We start from the raw sequence: 12880 nt of genomic DNA on the forward strand, positions 1-12880 counted from the left end.
TAAAATCAAAATAAAAAAGTAAAACGAAAGAGAGGCGATACAGTACCAGTTTGCTGTGTAAACAGTAATTTTTCTTAAAGGATACAGAGAACTGCATCTGATATTGGCAGCCACTGACTACAAATGGCATTAAGCTGAACCTTTGGGTCTGTGTGGCGTAATTCACGAGCGGCAATTTTTAATCCGAGAGAGGAGATTATTTTCTCTATTTTCTCTTTGTCTCTGCGCAGGGGCAAAAAAAAAAGAAAAAAAAGACACAAGACATTTACTTCTCACCAAATCCAGGAAGAAAAACAAAAGAGAACTTCTAAATTCACTGGCCTGTTACACTTATTAATGTGACACTAGAGACGCTAGATCAACTCGCCAACCCAGGCGTCATCTTAATTATATATATATATTTCCCTCAGATGGAAATAGCCGAAGGTACCAAACAAACATATTTACTGACAATTAGTAAGAAAATTCACCTGTCTCTTGGGTGATGCACAGTAGGCATAGAATACTTCCAACCAAGAAAATGGCTTGGGACCAGGTTATCTGAGGGACTGTCTCTTGCCGGTAACATCTACCTGACCCATTAAGAGCAGGGAGGCAGGGAATGCTGCGGGTCCCATCCCTGAGGGAAACATACCTGGTGGGACCCAGAAGAAGGGCCTTTTCCATGGTGGCTCCCTCTCTCTGGAACATCATTCCACCAGAGATTGGAACGTCCCCCCCCCCCCAATACTCTTCCAGAAGGCACTGAAGACCTAGTTCTGCTAGCGGGCCTGGGGAACCCAGAGCGGGATGGAGCTCACTAAATGGCTCATGTGTTCGGCTGTCGCTGGAGCGGGGGGTGGGAGGCGATTTTGTTATATTGTACTATATTAATTTATTTGATTCTTTTTGTTAGTTTTTATTGTTTTAAATGAGGTTTTATATTCTGTAAGCCGCCTTGAGTTGCCAGGGGTGAATAGGCAGCAATATAAATTTAATAAATAAAATGCTATTCAAGGATTTATCTCTTACCTCTTGGTCACTGCCTCGTAGAGACTCCATATATTTTCCAGCACTAGTTGCACAAACAGAGGCTTTTTCCCTTTCAGCTAGAAAGAGAATGCCAGGTGAGAAAAAACACACAGCCTTTATGATACACCAGGAATTATACTGCCATATATATATATATATCATATGCACCAATGCACACCATCTAGCAATAGCAATAGCATTTGGACTTTTATGCCGCTTCACAGTGCTTTACAGCCCTCTCTAAGCGGTTGACAGATTCAGCAATCTGGGTCCTCATTTTACCCACCTCGGAAGGATGGAAGGCTGGCCAACTTTGAGCTTGGTGACTGCAGGCAGCTGGCAGGCAGCAGAAGTAGCCTGCAGTACTGCATTCTAACCAATGCGCCACCATGGCTCTTATCTATATCAGGGGGTCCCCAACCAACAGCCCATGGTGCAAAACTGGGCCATGGCCTGTTAGAAAATGCGAGGGATGGGCTAAGTACGCACATGCACAAAGGAGGGCACAGGAGTCTTGTTTCACACCCACGATGCCCACATTCTTACCTGATCGACTTTCATGATCCTCTTAGCTTTCATATTTAAATAATAATCTCCCCAGAGAGTCTTCAATAATACTGATGGTTTGATTCCCATCTTCTGGCTGTACAGCGTAGCAAAGTGTTCAATCCTGGGAAACAAAAACACAAAAGAAGACACGGGGGAAATCCATTTAAATAAACAGTCTTCATAACAAGGCATGTGTGTCCACCTGCATAGTAATCAGCTGTACACTTCTTCTCTAAGGTGATTGAAAAATAGCTGACAACTACTTTACAGAGAACTCACATAATGTAAGTGTGTAAGTATACACCAGGGGTCGGCAACCCGCAGCTCTGGAGCCGCATGTGGCTCTTTCATCCCTCTGCTGTGGCTGTCACCGTTTGATGCTACAATTTTGAGAGGAGCTTCCAGTTTGCGGGGGGGGGGAAGCATGGCACACCAGTAGAAGGGGCGGGTTTTCCGGTCGTCTCCACAATTGATAGGGCTTTTGGTTACGACAGGTAGAGGAAAAAGGACATCGTGCTAGGAGGAGACTCTATGGTGGGGGGAACCGGGCTTCTGGTCAGCTCCAGTATTGAACAGGGGGCTTCTGGTTAGGACCTTTGTGGCTCTTTGAGTGTTTAAGGTTTCTGACCCCTGGTATACACTGTCAACAGATACTTTATTGAAAGGATATCTATTAGCATGCATGCCACAAACTCTTGCACTACGTCACACATGCACATTTGACGGGTGTAGTGGTATCTATTGTCTGGATGTACATACAGGGCTGCCGATAAGTAGACAATACGGGTACTCATGAGCTCAGCAAGACACACACACACATGCACACACACACAAATGTCTAGCTCTCACTGCCACATTCTCTTTCAATCTTTATTTAACTTCTACCTCCTCCTGGCTCTGGTCCCAGGTCCAAGGCTAATCTAGTTGTTATCTATTGCTATGTATTTTGCATTATTTGCATCTCATTGCTTGTTCTCACACACTTTCAGTCCAGGCTACCTCTTTAAGAGATTTAGACTTAGAATAACTTTTATTGTCACTTTGAATGTACACTAATCGGCATACGTTAAAATGAAATTTCGTTGATAGAGCCGAGGTGGCGCAGTGGCTGGAGTGCAGCACTGCAGGCTACTTCAGCTGACTGCTAGCTGCAGTTCGGCAGTTCAAATCTCACCAGGCTCAAGGTTGACTCAGCCTTCCAGCCTTCCGAGGTGGGTAATATGGGGAGCCAGATTGTTGGGAGCAAGAGGCTGACTCTGTAAACCACTTCGAGAAAGCTGTAAAAGCGCTATAAAGCGGTATATAAGTCTAAGTGCTATTGTTATACAGCTCTCAAAGGGATATCACCTCCAATATACATTACATAAACATGACGAAATAAATACAAAACTATGCATATGCCTACATATATTATATGACCCAGAGAAACAACAGTCTAGTTCGGATGTATACATGTATATGGGAAGAAACGAATCTCGCGAGTTTACCAGATGGATGGCATAGGGAACAAAACTATTACAGAATCAGGTAGTCCTGCTAGAAATACTTCTAAACCTCCTCCCAGAGGGGAGCAACAGAAACAGACCGAGAAGTGGGGTCTGTGGAGGTCTCTAACAAGGCTTATATGGGTTTTAACTCAGGGGTGAAATACTCCCAGTTCTGACCGGATCGCCCGATTCAATAGCGATGGTGGCGGGTAGTTCGGAGAACTGGTGGCAAAAATCCCTGCCCCCCCGCCATGCCCAGCTGAGCCGCGCGATCATCAGAGGTTTTTTTGTTTTTTTTTTACTTTTACAGGCATTTTTTCTTCAGCTGAAAAAATGCTTTTAAAAGTTAAAAAAAAAAACAACCTCTGATGGTCGCGCGGTTCAGCTGGGATCGTCAGAGCCTTTTAAAAGCATTTTTTCTACCACCTCTTCAGCTGAAGAGATTGTAAAAAAATGCTTTTAAAAGGCTCTGGCGATCCCAGCTGAGTTGCCTGATCGCCAGAGCCTTTTAAAAGCATTTTTTTAAACAACCTCTTCGGCCGAAGAAGTTGTAGAAAAAAAATGTTTTTAAAAGTTAAAAAAAAAAAAAGTTGGCCACGCCCACCCAGTCACATTACCCACCACCACCCACCAAGCCACGCCCACAGACACCGGTAGTAACTAATTTTACATTTCACCACTGTTCTAACTGTTTGGTTTATTCTTTTTGTGATTGTTGTAAGCCATCTTCCGGAATGGCAGACTGTATGAAATCGAATCAATCCCATTAAGTATAAACTCACCCAAAGCCCCAGCCGTCGATTGCGCTGGCAAATACTACGTTTCCCTGATCGGGTGAAAAATAAAGGTGCGAATCATCTGTGTACTCCAAGCCTGTACTCCAGTCATAAACCTGGTCTCCATTAGTAGGATCAGAATTCAGCTGAACGTCGGTGTCTTTCTCGGCTCTTTTTTCAAGGATTTGGGAGGTGAAGAGCGTAGCAGTGATTGCATTTACCTAGAAACAAAACTCTTTATCGTTTATTTTATGTAGGACATTCTAGCTTTACGGCCCTACAGGCAGTTTAAGAACCTTAGCATAAGTGATGCAATGAAACACCGGAAAGATGGGAATTAAAGGTGTTACACAAGCACTTAGGCTATTAAAATTAAGTACAGGTAGTCCTTGACTTACAACCATTCATTTAATGACCAAAGTTACAGTGGCTCTGAAAAGAATGAGGGCCATTTTTCACACTTACGACCACTGCAGCATCCCCATGATCATCACATAGATCAAAATTTGGGCGCTTGGCAAATTCGGTTGCACTATCCTGGGGTCATGTGATCACTCTTTGCGACTTTCTGACAAGCAAAGTCAATGGGGAAGCCAGATTCACTTAATGCCGGTGCTACTAACTTAAACAACTGCAGTGGTTCACTTAACAACGATGGCAAGAAAAGTGGTAAAACGGGACAAAAATTCACTTAAGAACTGTCTTTTGTGTACACTGAGAGCATATACACCAAAGACAAATTCCTTGTGTGTCCAATCATAACTGGCCAATAAAGAATTCTATTCTATTCTATTCTATTCTATTCTATTCTATTCTATTCTATTCTATTCTATTCTATTCTATTCTACTCTATTCAACATTCTATTCTGAACTGAATAGTAGAACTGATTCAGTTCTACAGAGGAATTATTGAGTGTCATTTGCACCTCTATAACTGTCTGGTTCGGTTCTGCAACCCAACAAGAAAAACACAGACTTCAGAGGATAATTAGAACTGCAGAAAAAATAATGGCTACCAACCTGCCTTCCATTGAGGACCTGTATACTGCACGAATCAAGAAGAGGGCCGTGAAAATATTTGCAGATCCCTCGCATCCTGGACATAAACTGTTTCAACTCCTACCCTCAAAACGACGCTATAGAGCACTGCACACCAGAACAACTAGACACAAGAACAGTTTTTTCCCGAAGGCCATCACTCTGCTAAACAAATAATTCCCTCAACACTGTCAGACTATTTACTGAATCTGCACTACTATTAATCTTCTCATCGTTCCCATCACCAATCTCTTTCCATTTATGACTGTATGACTATAACTTTGTTGCTGGCAATCCTTATGATTTATATTGATATATTGACCATCAATTGTGTTGTAAATGTTGTACCTTGATGAATGTATCTTTTTTTTTATGTACACTGAGAGCATATGCACCAAGACAAATTCCTTGTGTGTCCAATCACACTTGGCCAATAAAAATTCTATTCTATTCTATTCTATTCTATTCTATTCTATTCTATTCTATTCTATTCTATTCTACTCTACTCTACTCTACTCTACTCTACTCTACTCTACTCTACTCTATTCTTCCTTAGCAATGGAAATTCTGGGCTCAATTGTAAGTCTAGGACTACTTATACAAAACAACCACAACCACCAACTGACTCAATCTGCACCAGATGGCCAAACAAGAAACAATGGATAGAAACCAATCAAGGAGAGAAGCAACCTGGAATTAAGGAGAAGCTTCCTAACAGTGAGGATAATTAACCAGTGGAACAACTTGACTCCAAAAGTTGTGGGCGCTTCATCACTGGAGGTTTTTAAGAAAAGACTGGACAATCACTTCTCTGAAATGGTATAGGGTAGGAGTGTCAAATTCAAGGCCCGGGGGCTGCATCCGGCCCTCGAGATGCTTAGATATGGCCTGTGGAGCCACCCTGGAAACAGCAAAGGACCAGCCCACGGTAAATCTGCAAGAAAAAATTGAGCTCAGGAGGGCCACCCGCGGCCCTCCCAACCTCCGTTTTCACTGGCAGAGGGTTGCAGGATGTCGCCGCAGCTGAAAATAGAGCTTAGGAGCCCGTTTTCACTGGCAGAGTGCTTGGGCCACCACAGGCGCCTCCTACACGAGCGATGTCTAGCTGGCTACGCCCACCCTGGTCATGCCCACCCTGGTGCCCTGAAGTCAAACACAACCCTGATGCGACCCACAATGAAATCGAGTTTGACACCTCTGGTATAGGGTCTCCTGCTTGAGCCAAGGGCTGAACTAGAAGACCTCCAAGGTACCTCCCCCAGCTGTATTCTGATTAATATGCACTGGAAATAAAAGCTTTTCCCATTTCCCAATACTGAGACAAGGAACTCTCTTACCTGTTCCAAGATGTTCTTAAGGTGAGAATATGCTTCCTGAGGGGTGAATTTGAGTTCCAGGATGAGACGATCTATTTTATTAATCACCAGGACTGGACGGATGTTTTCCAGCCAAGCTTGACGTAACACTGCATGCGTCTTAAGACAAAAGAAAATGTGTTCACAGAAGGTTGTGAAGTAAGATACGCAAATGGGGAATTTGTGGCACTTTGAGGCCGAAAGATGCTTTGAACCGAGCGGGGGCACAAATGTCACTTGTCAGCGCCTCTTTTCTGGAGTTCACACAGTAGCTGTGCCATGCCAGGAAAATTAAGGAGGTGCCATCTGGGTATGATAACAGGCTCAAAGAGGGCACTGGCTCCTTGTCAGTGTTTCTAAACCCATACAGCTATTTTTCCGTGCTTTCATGGCTACTGAGTCAGCTTAGTAAAAGGGGCAGCATCTCAAAAAAGATGCCAACAGTTGCACCCACGCTTGTTCTAAACCTTCACTTTCAACCATGGAATACTATAGACTTCTATAAACAACTCATCTTACAAACAATAACGATCGAACTTGACCTAAAGCATGGATGGCGGCAGATGCCAATGAACCGTTCTATTATATTCTCTCACAGAATTACTTTATTACAAAGACACACACAATAAGTCACCAAGGGAAGGAAAAACTAAAACCAGATTGCTCGTAAAGCCCTGGTGGCGCAATGTTTACAACGCAGTACTGAAGGCTAACTCTGCTGACTGCCAGCAGTTCGATCCTGACCGGCTCAAGGTTGACTCAACCTTTCATCTTTCTGAGGTTGGTAAAATGAGGACCCAGATTATTGGGGGCAAGAGGCTGACTCTGTAAACCGCTTGCAGAAGGCTGTGTTCTGTCCCCCCTCGCCTCCGTCCGAGCGATGGCTTAATTAGCCAGCACTATCAGCTCTGGCAGCAAATTAGCGAGTGTCTGCCAAGTGACTCTGTTATCTCCCTTGATGCCGATGAGTCACCCAGGAACAAACAGTACTTCAGCTCTAGTTAAGCAGTTGATTTGCCTGCTACGAAGAGGCATAGCAGCCCTCGCTGGTTTTATATCCTGTGGAGTGTGGCTCCATGACTCAACACTTCCTAGGCCTGCCCCAACCCTGCTTCTGTTGTTCCCGCCACTCCTGCCTACAAAACCTAGGGTCCAGCCAGGCCTGATTGCCATCAGCTGGGTCTGGAGGCGTGGCCTGGGGGGGCAAGAGTGAGGGGACGCAGGCCTCGTTATCTCCTCCACCTGGCCTGCCTCTGGCTCCTGGAGCTGAGCCAGGAAAGCTGGTGCTCCCGAGGTAAGTCCTGATGGCCCTTCCCCCTCACTTTCCAAGTTACTTTCTGGCAGGAGGCCCGGCTCAAGGGGCGCAGACACAACAGGCTGTAAAGCACCGTGAGGTACTATAAGTGCTATTGCTATTAAAATTAGCATCTATAAACATATGAGTAAAGACGATTGTGTTTTTCGGCTTAGCATACTTGGATCAAGAACCTGCCTTAATTCGTGGTGTTAAAATCTAACAGATGTGAAAGACCACTCTTATTAATATTCTTATTATTTATTAGTGAAAAGCATCTTGTTTTCCAATACCTGTGGGCAGACTCCTTCCACAGCATCTACTACAATGATGCAACCATCACAAAGTCTGACAGCTGTAGATACTTCTGAAGAGAAATCCACATGGCCAGGGGAGTCTATTAGATTGATGAGGTGTTCCTGATTATCTAGAATCAAAGAAAAAAAAAAGTTACAATTCAAGTATTTTGAAAGTAAAGCCAGAAAACAAATGAACTACCTGTCAGGGTTCCAACCAATGCCCTAATTAAACCATACGCCTCGAGCCAAACTTCAGAAGACATCCAGTTATTTATTAGGAGCGTCATAAGGTAAAGCCAACTCTGACCCCACTTAATTTACATCCCAGCTCTGACCCTTTTCCCCCACTCCCCTCAAAGTGTGTCATCAGTCACATTCTCCAACGAAGCAATTTCATGGGTTGTAGAGATCACTTCCTTCTGGCCACTGTGGGTAACCATGGAGATGCCCTTGAAGGAGAGAAGGCTGGAATGTGCTATTTATTTTGACTGAAGTGCTCACTCTCTGCAGCTGCGACATTCGTTTCCCCATCCCCCTTGACTATGGCAACATGAGAACAGGTCAGGGATGCTTTGCGAGTTGACACTACCATTAAACAGATGAATGTCTTTGCTCAGGTATTTTTTTCTTCTACCAGATAGTACATTAGAAAATTTAAAGTATCTGTTTGCAGTCAGTAGTTTCCCATTACTGCTGGGCAATCAAACTATAGTTTGTTACTGGTTTGAATTATATATATATATTCTCTGTGCTTGTGCAGACTTCATTTTCGTATTTCAGTAACTATGCAACCTTTAAAGTTTCACCCAGATCTTTATTCTTCACTGCTCATCCTTTTAAGAATTGACCTGTGGTTTTAAACAATAACAGATCATGATTTCATTTGAACAGATCATAAGATAAGTAACATAGTAGGAAACAATGACCAATTAAAGCTCAATTTCAGAGTGACTATTTTATGATCATGCAACATTTACGGTTCAAATGCACACAGAGAATGTGTTTTGTTTTGTTTTGTTTGTTTGTTTACATTTATACCCCGCCCTTCTCCGAAGACTCAGGGCGGCTTACAGTGTATAAGGCAATAGTCTCATTCTATTTGTATATTTTTACAAAGTCAACTTATTGCCCCCCCAACAATCTGGGTCCTCATTTTACCTACCTTATAAAGGATGGAAGGCTGAGTCAACCTTGGGCCGGGCTCGAACCTGCAGTAATTGCAGGCTACTGTGTTCTTAATAACAGGCTTGAGCTGAATGTGACTTTACCTTTCACAAAGAGCAATGAAATGGCACTTGATTTCATCGTAATACCTCGAACCTGCTCATCTTCTCGACTATCCAAATACCGCAGCTGTATGGATGAAAATCACAGAACATGTGTTTCCGTACACATTCTATAGGTTTTCGTGACCAAAACATTAATATTTAAAGTAAAAAGATTGAATAGATCTTAAGGCACCTTTCCCGCCAATCTTCTAGATATTATTCCATTGCTGGAAATGAGACAATCAGCTAAAGTTGTTTTGCCTAGAAACAGAAATAAAGAAAAAGAATAATCAATTTCCACCAAATATAATCATATTGGGGTGGGTTTTTTTGCTGACAAACTCAGAAAAATACTCTTTTTTTTTACAGAATCATAGAGTTGAAAGGAGGTGGGGGGGGGTTTAGCCCAGAAAGTCCAATATTTTGCTCAGTGAAAGAATTAAAAGTGAAAGCATCTTCCAAAAAGAAAGGTTGTACTGCCACTGCAGCCTACTTGAAAATATGTAGCAAAGAATAAAAAAAAAAAAAAACCAGAAAAACTTCATCCATATGGCAATTTGTTACTTTTACGCCTGGCTTCCTCTGTACACTAGTTGTTCTCTAGAGACACAAAGTCAATGTAAACAACATCTTATACAATCAAAACAAATAACACTTGTTGAAACAAATTGACTTAAATATACACATAATTCACAAATATTTATTCTTTAGAGTGGAGTTTATTTCCTCTTACCATGGTCTACATGAGCCAGTATACAAATATTCCTGATGCAGGCAGTGTTTTGCTGAAGTCCAGTTGTTTTATTTGAACTAGCAAGAACCATGGTTTGATGTTTTACTGTAAGGAAAAGTATTTCATATTGAAAAAAGGAACATGCAAACTTAAAAAAAAAAACAACCTCTTCAGAGGTTGAAGTTAAGTATCAAGATGAGCTAGTTCTTAGCTATCCAAATAGGTAAGGAATGTATATAACAAATTGAGGAGCCTCTGTGGCTCAGACTGGTAAGACAGTCTGTTATTAACAGCAGCTGCCTGCAATTACTGCAGGTTCAAGCCCCACCAGGCCCAAGGTTGACTCAGCCTTCCATCCTTTATAAGGTAGGAAAAATGAGGACCCAGATTGTTGGGGGCAATAAGTTGACTTTGTATATAATATACAAATGGATGAAGACTATTGCTTGACATAGTGTAAGCCGCCCTGAGTCTTCGGAGAAGGGCGGGATATAAATGCAAATTTAAAAAAAATGAATCTGGTTTTGCCCTGAAGCAGTTAACCTAAAATAATAATAATAACACAATTCATCTTTTATGAGAAACAAAAGCAACCAAAACTTCAAATACTGAATACTACAACCACTAACACTCATATTTCATGTTTTCCATAAATATGCATTTAAAACTACATAATAATAAAGACTTTCTACCACCTTCTTTACTCAAAATCTGCTTCTGGAATTTCTCTGTCTCAGTTCTTTTCAGCATCTTAAGAAGCTGTCAAGGTGTTAGAAACGTAGGCTCAAATCTTTCAAAGAAAAACAAGACAAACGCAGAAAGCAAACTATATTCCTCCAACATGAAAATCATACTTTATTTTCGAAGCCAAACTAATTAATTACTACCCTATGATTGTGATTCCTTTATTAAAGGCCTTACTTTACAAAGTTAGTCATTTCATTAGGAGGGCTGATATAAACAAGAAAAACTTGAGCTATAATGTCACATGAGGTTACAAAATATATAGTTATTAAAGACATTGAAGGATAAGTTAAAAGGTAAAGGTAAAAGGTTCCCCTTGCACATATGTGCCAGTCGTTCCCAACTCTAGGGGGCGGTGCTCATCTCTGTTTCAAAGCCGAAGATCCAGCACTGTCCGAAGACGTCTCCGTGGTCATGTCGCCGGCATGACTAATGTCAAAGGCACACAGAACGCTGTTATCTTCCCACCAAAGGTGGTCCCTATTTTTCTTGCATTTTTGCTGTGCTTTTGAACTGCTAGGGTGGCAGAAGCTGGGACAAGCAATGGGAGTTCACCCCGTTATGCGGCATTAGGGATTCGAACCGCTGAATTGCCGACCTTCTGATTTGACAAGCTCAGCATCTTAGCCACGGAGCCATTATTGAAGGATAAAGGACCCCTTAAAAAGGGAGAGAAAACAGAGTTGCTTTCCCATGCTCTGGATCATCAGACCCAGACACTAGGATCAATATTCAAAATTACTTTGGGTTAAATTATGCAAAGTTGTGGTGTCAGACTAACTGGAATCTATTGGAGTTGGGCACCTAATCAATTCAGATCAATCAATCGCTATCATATTTCATTTTGGGAGGGCACGAGGGCTCCTTTGGAGCCAGCATACAGAGAAACACAGTACAGACAGCTTACAACCATTCAGTTAGTGGCCGTTCAAAGTTGTAACCGCACTAAAAAAAGTGACTCATGACCAGTTTTCACACTTGCGACTGTTGACGCATCCCAATGGTCACGTGATCTAAATTCAAATGCTTGGCAATTTTTTTTAAATTTGCATTTATATCCCGCCCTTTTCCGAAGACTCAGGGCGGCTTACATTATGTTAAGCAATAGTCTTCATCCATTTGTATATTATATACAAAGTCAACTTTTATTGCCCCCAACAATCTGGGTCCTCATTTTACCTACCTTATAAAGGATGGAAGGCTGAGTCAACTTTGGGCCTGGTGAGACTTGAACTTGCAGTAATTGCAAGCCGCTGTGTTAATAACAGACAGACTTAGTCCGTTGAGCCACCAGAGGCCCTTTGACCTTTGACTCATATTATGACAGTTTCAGTGTCTTGGGGGTCACATGATCCCCTTTTCCGACCTTCCGACAAGCAAGGTCAATGGGGAAGCCACATTCACTGAATGACCGCGTTACTAACTTCACAACTGCAGTGATTCCCTTAACAACTGTGCCAAGAAAAATGGGGCAAAACTCACTTAACAACTGTCTCACTTAGCAATGGAAATGTGGGGCTCCATTGTGGTCACAGGTCGAGGACTACCTGTATAACAAAATAGTTAGTACAGGTAGTCCTCAACTTACGACCACACTGGGGATCAAAATTTACGCTGCTAAGTGAGACATTTGTTCGGTGAGTTTGGCCCCATTTTACAACTTTCCTTGCCACATTTGTTAAGTGAACCCACTGCAGTTGTTAAAATTAGTAAGCCGGTTGTTAAGTGGATCTGGTTTCCCCATTGCCGGAAGGTCGTAGAAGGGGATCACGTGACCCGTCATAAATGTGAATCAGGTGTCAAGCACCCGAATGTAAATCCCTTGACCATGAGGCTGGCGCATCAGGTGAAAAATAGTCATAAAACACTTTTTTCCCACTGCTGGTGTTAACTTCGAACGGTCACTAAGTGAACCGTTGTAAGTCGAGGACTACCTGTACCACCCTGTCGTTTCTCAAAGGGGCTCCACGGTCCTCATTTCACACACACACACACACACACACAAACACACACACCTCGCAATAACCCCACCAGGGGAAGTTAGGCTGCGGGACAGCGGGGAAGACTACCGGAACTTTCCCAGGCAAGGCGAGGAAGGTTCCTCGGCCTCCATAGCGGCTCGCCCTCCCCAAAAGGAAGCTAAGCTCCGCCCCTTTCCCCGTCCGACCCCATTGGACTGACCTCCGCGGCGCCCGATATCCGCCTTCCCCGGTTCCAACCGGAAGTCCGTCTGGGCCGCCGCTCCGCGCGACTCGTCGAAGGAGATGTGGGCGGAGCTTCTGGAAGGTGGGACTCCTCCCCCTCCCCCGAGGGCGTGGCGAGGGTA

At 43.0% G+C, this 12880-nt stretch overlaps 1 protein-coding gene across 4 annotated transcripts in view; it reads right to left on the reverse strand.

The window, feature by feature from the left end:
• EFL1 (elongation factor like GTPase 1) overlaps positions 1 to 12782 on the reverse strand; it is a 72125-nt gene extending 59343 nt beyond the window's left edge. The window contains exons 1-11 of one of the 4 annotated variants that reach the window (XM_058156298.1): positions 12736 to 12782; positions 10506 to 10600; positions 9811 to 9915; positions 9271 to 9338; positions 9078 to 9162; positions 7804 to 7937; positions 6199 to 6336; positions 3830 to 4044; positions 1558 to 1681; positions 1012 to 1088; positions 86 to 222 (exon numbers count right to left, since the gene is read on the reverse strand). In XM_058156298.1, coding sequence (XP_058012281.1) covers positions 86 to 222; positions 1012 to 1088; positions 1558 to 1681; positions 3830 to 4044; positions 6199 to 6336; positions 7804 to 7937; positions 9078 to 9162; positions 9271 to 9338; positions 9811 to 9915; positions 10506 to 10560 — 1138 coding nt within the window. In that variant the 5' untranslated portion in view covers positions 10561 to 10600; positions 12736 to 12782. Of the gene's footprint in view, positions 1 to 85; positions 223 to 1011; positions 1089 to 1557; positions 1682 to 3829; positions 4045 to 6198; positions 6337 to 7803; positions 7938 to 9077; positions 9163 to 9270; positions 9339 to 9810; positions 9916 to 10505; positions 10601 to 12569; positions 12714 to 12735 lie in introns of those variants that run through there. The other 3 variants (XM_058156297.1, XM_058156300.1, XM_058156299.1) reach the window with 3 other exon arrangements.
• Positions 12783 to 12880: the final 98 nt, after the last annotated feature.

The sequence above is a fragment of the Ahaetulla prasina genome, chromosome 13 (assembly GCF_028640845.1).
Source record: "Ahaetulla prasina isolate Xishuangbanna chromosome 13, ASM2864084v1, whole genome shotgun sequence".
Classification (NCBI taxonomy): domain Eukaryota; kingdom Metazoa; phylum Chordata; class Lepidosauria; order Squamata; family Colubridae; genus Ahaetulla; species Ahaetulla prasina.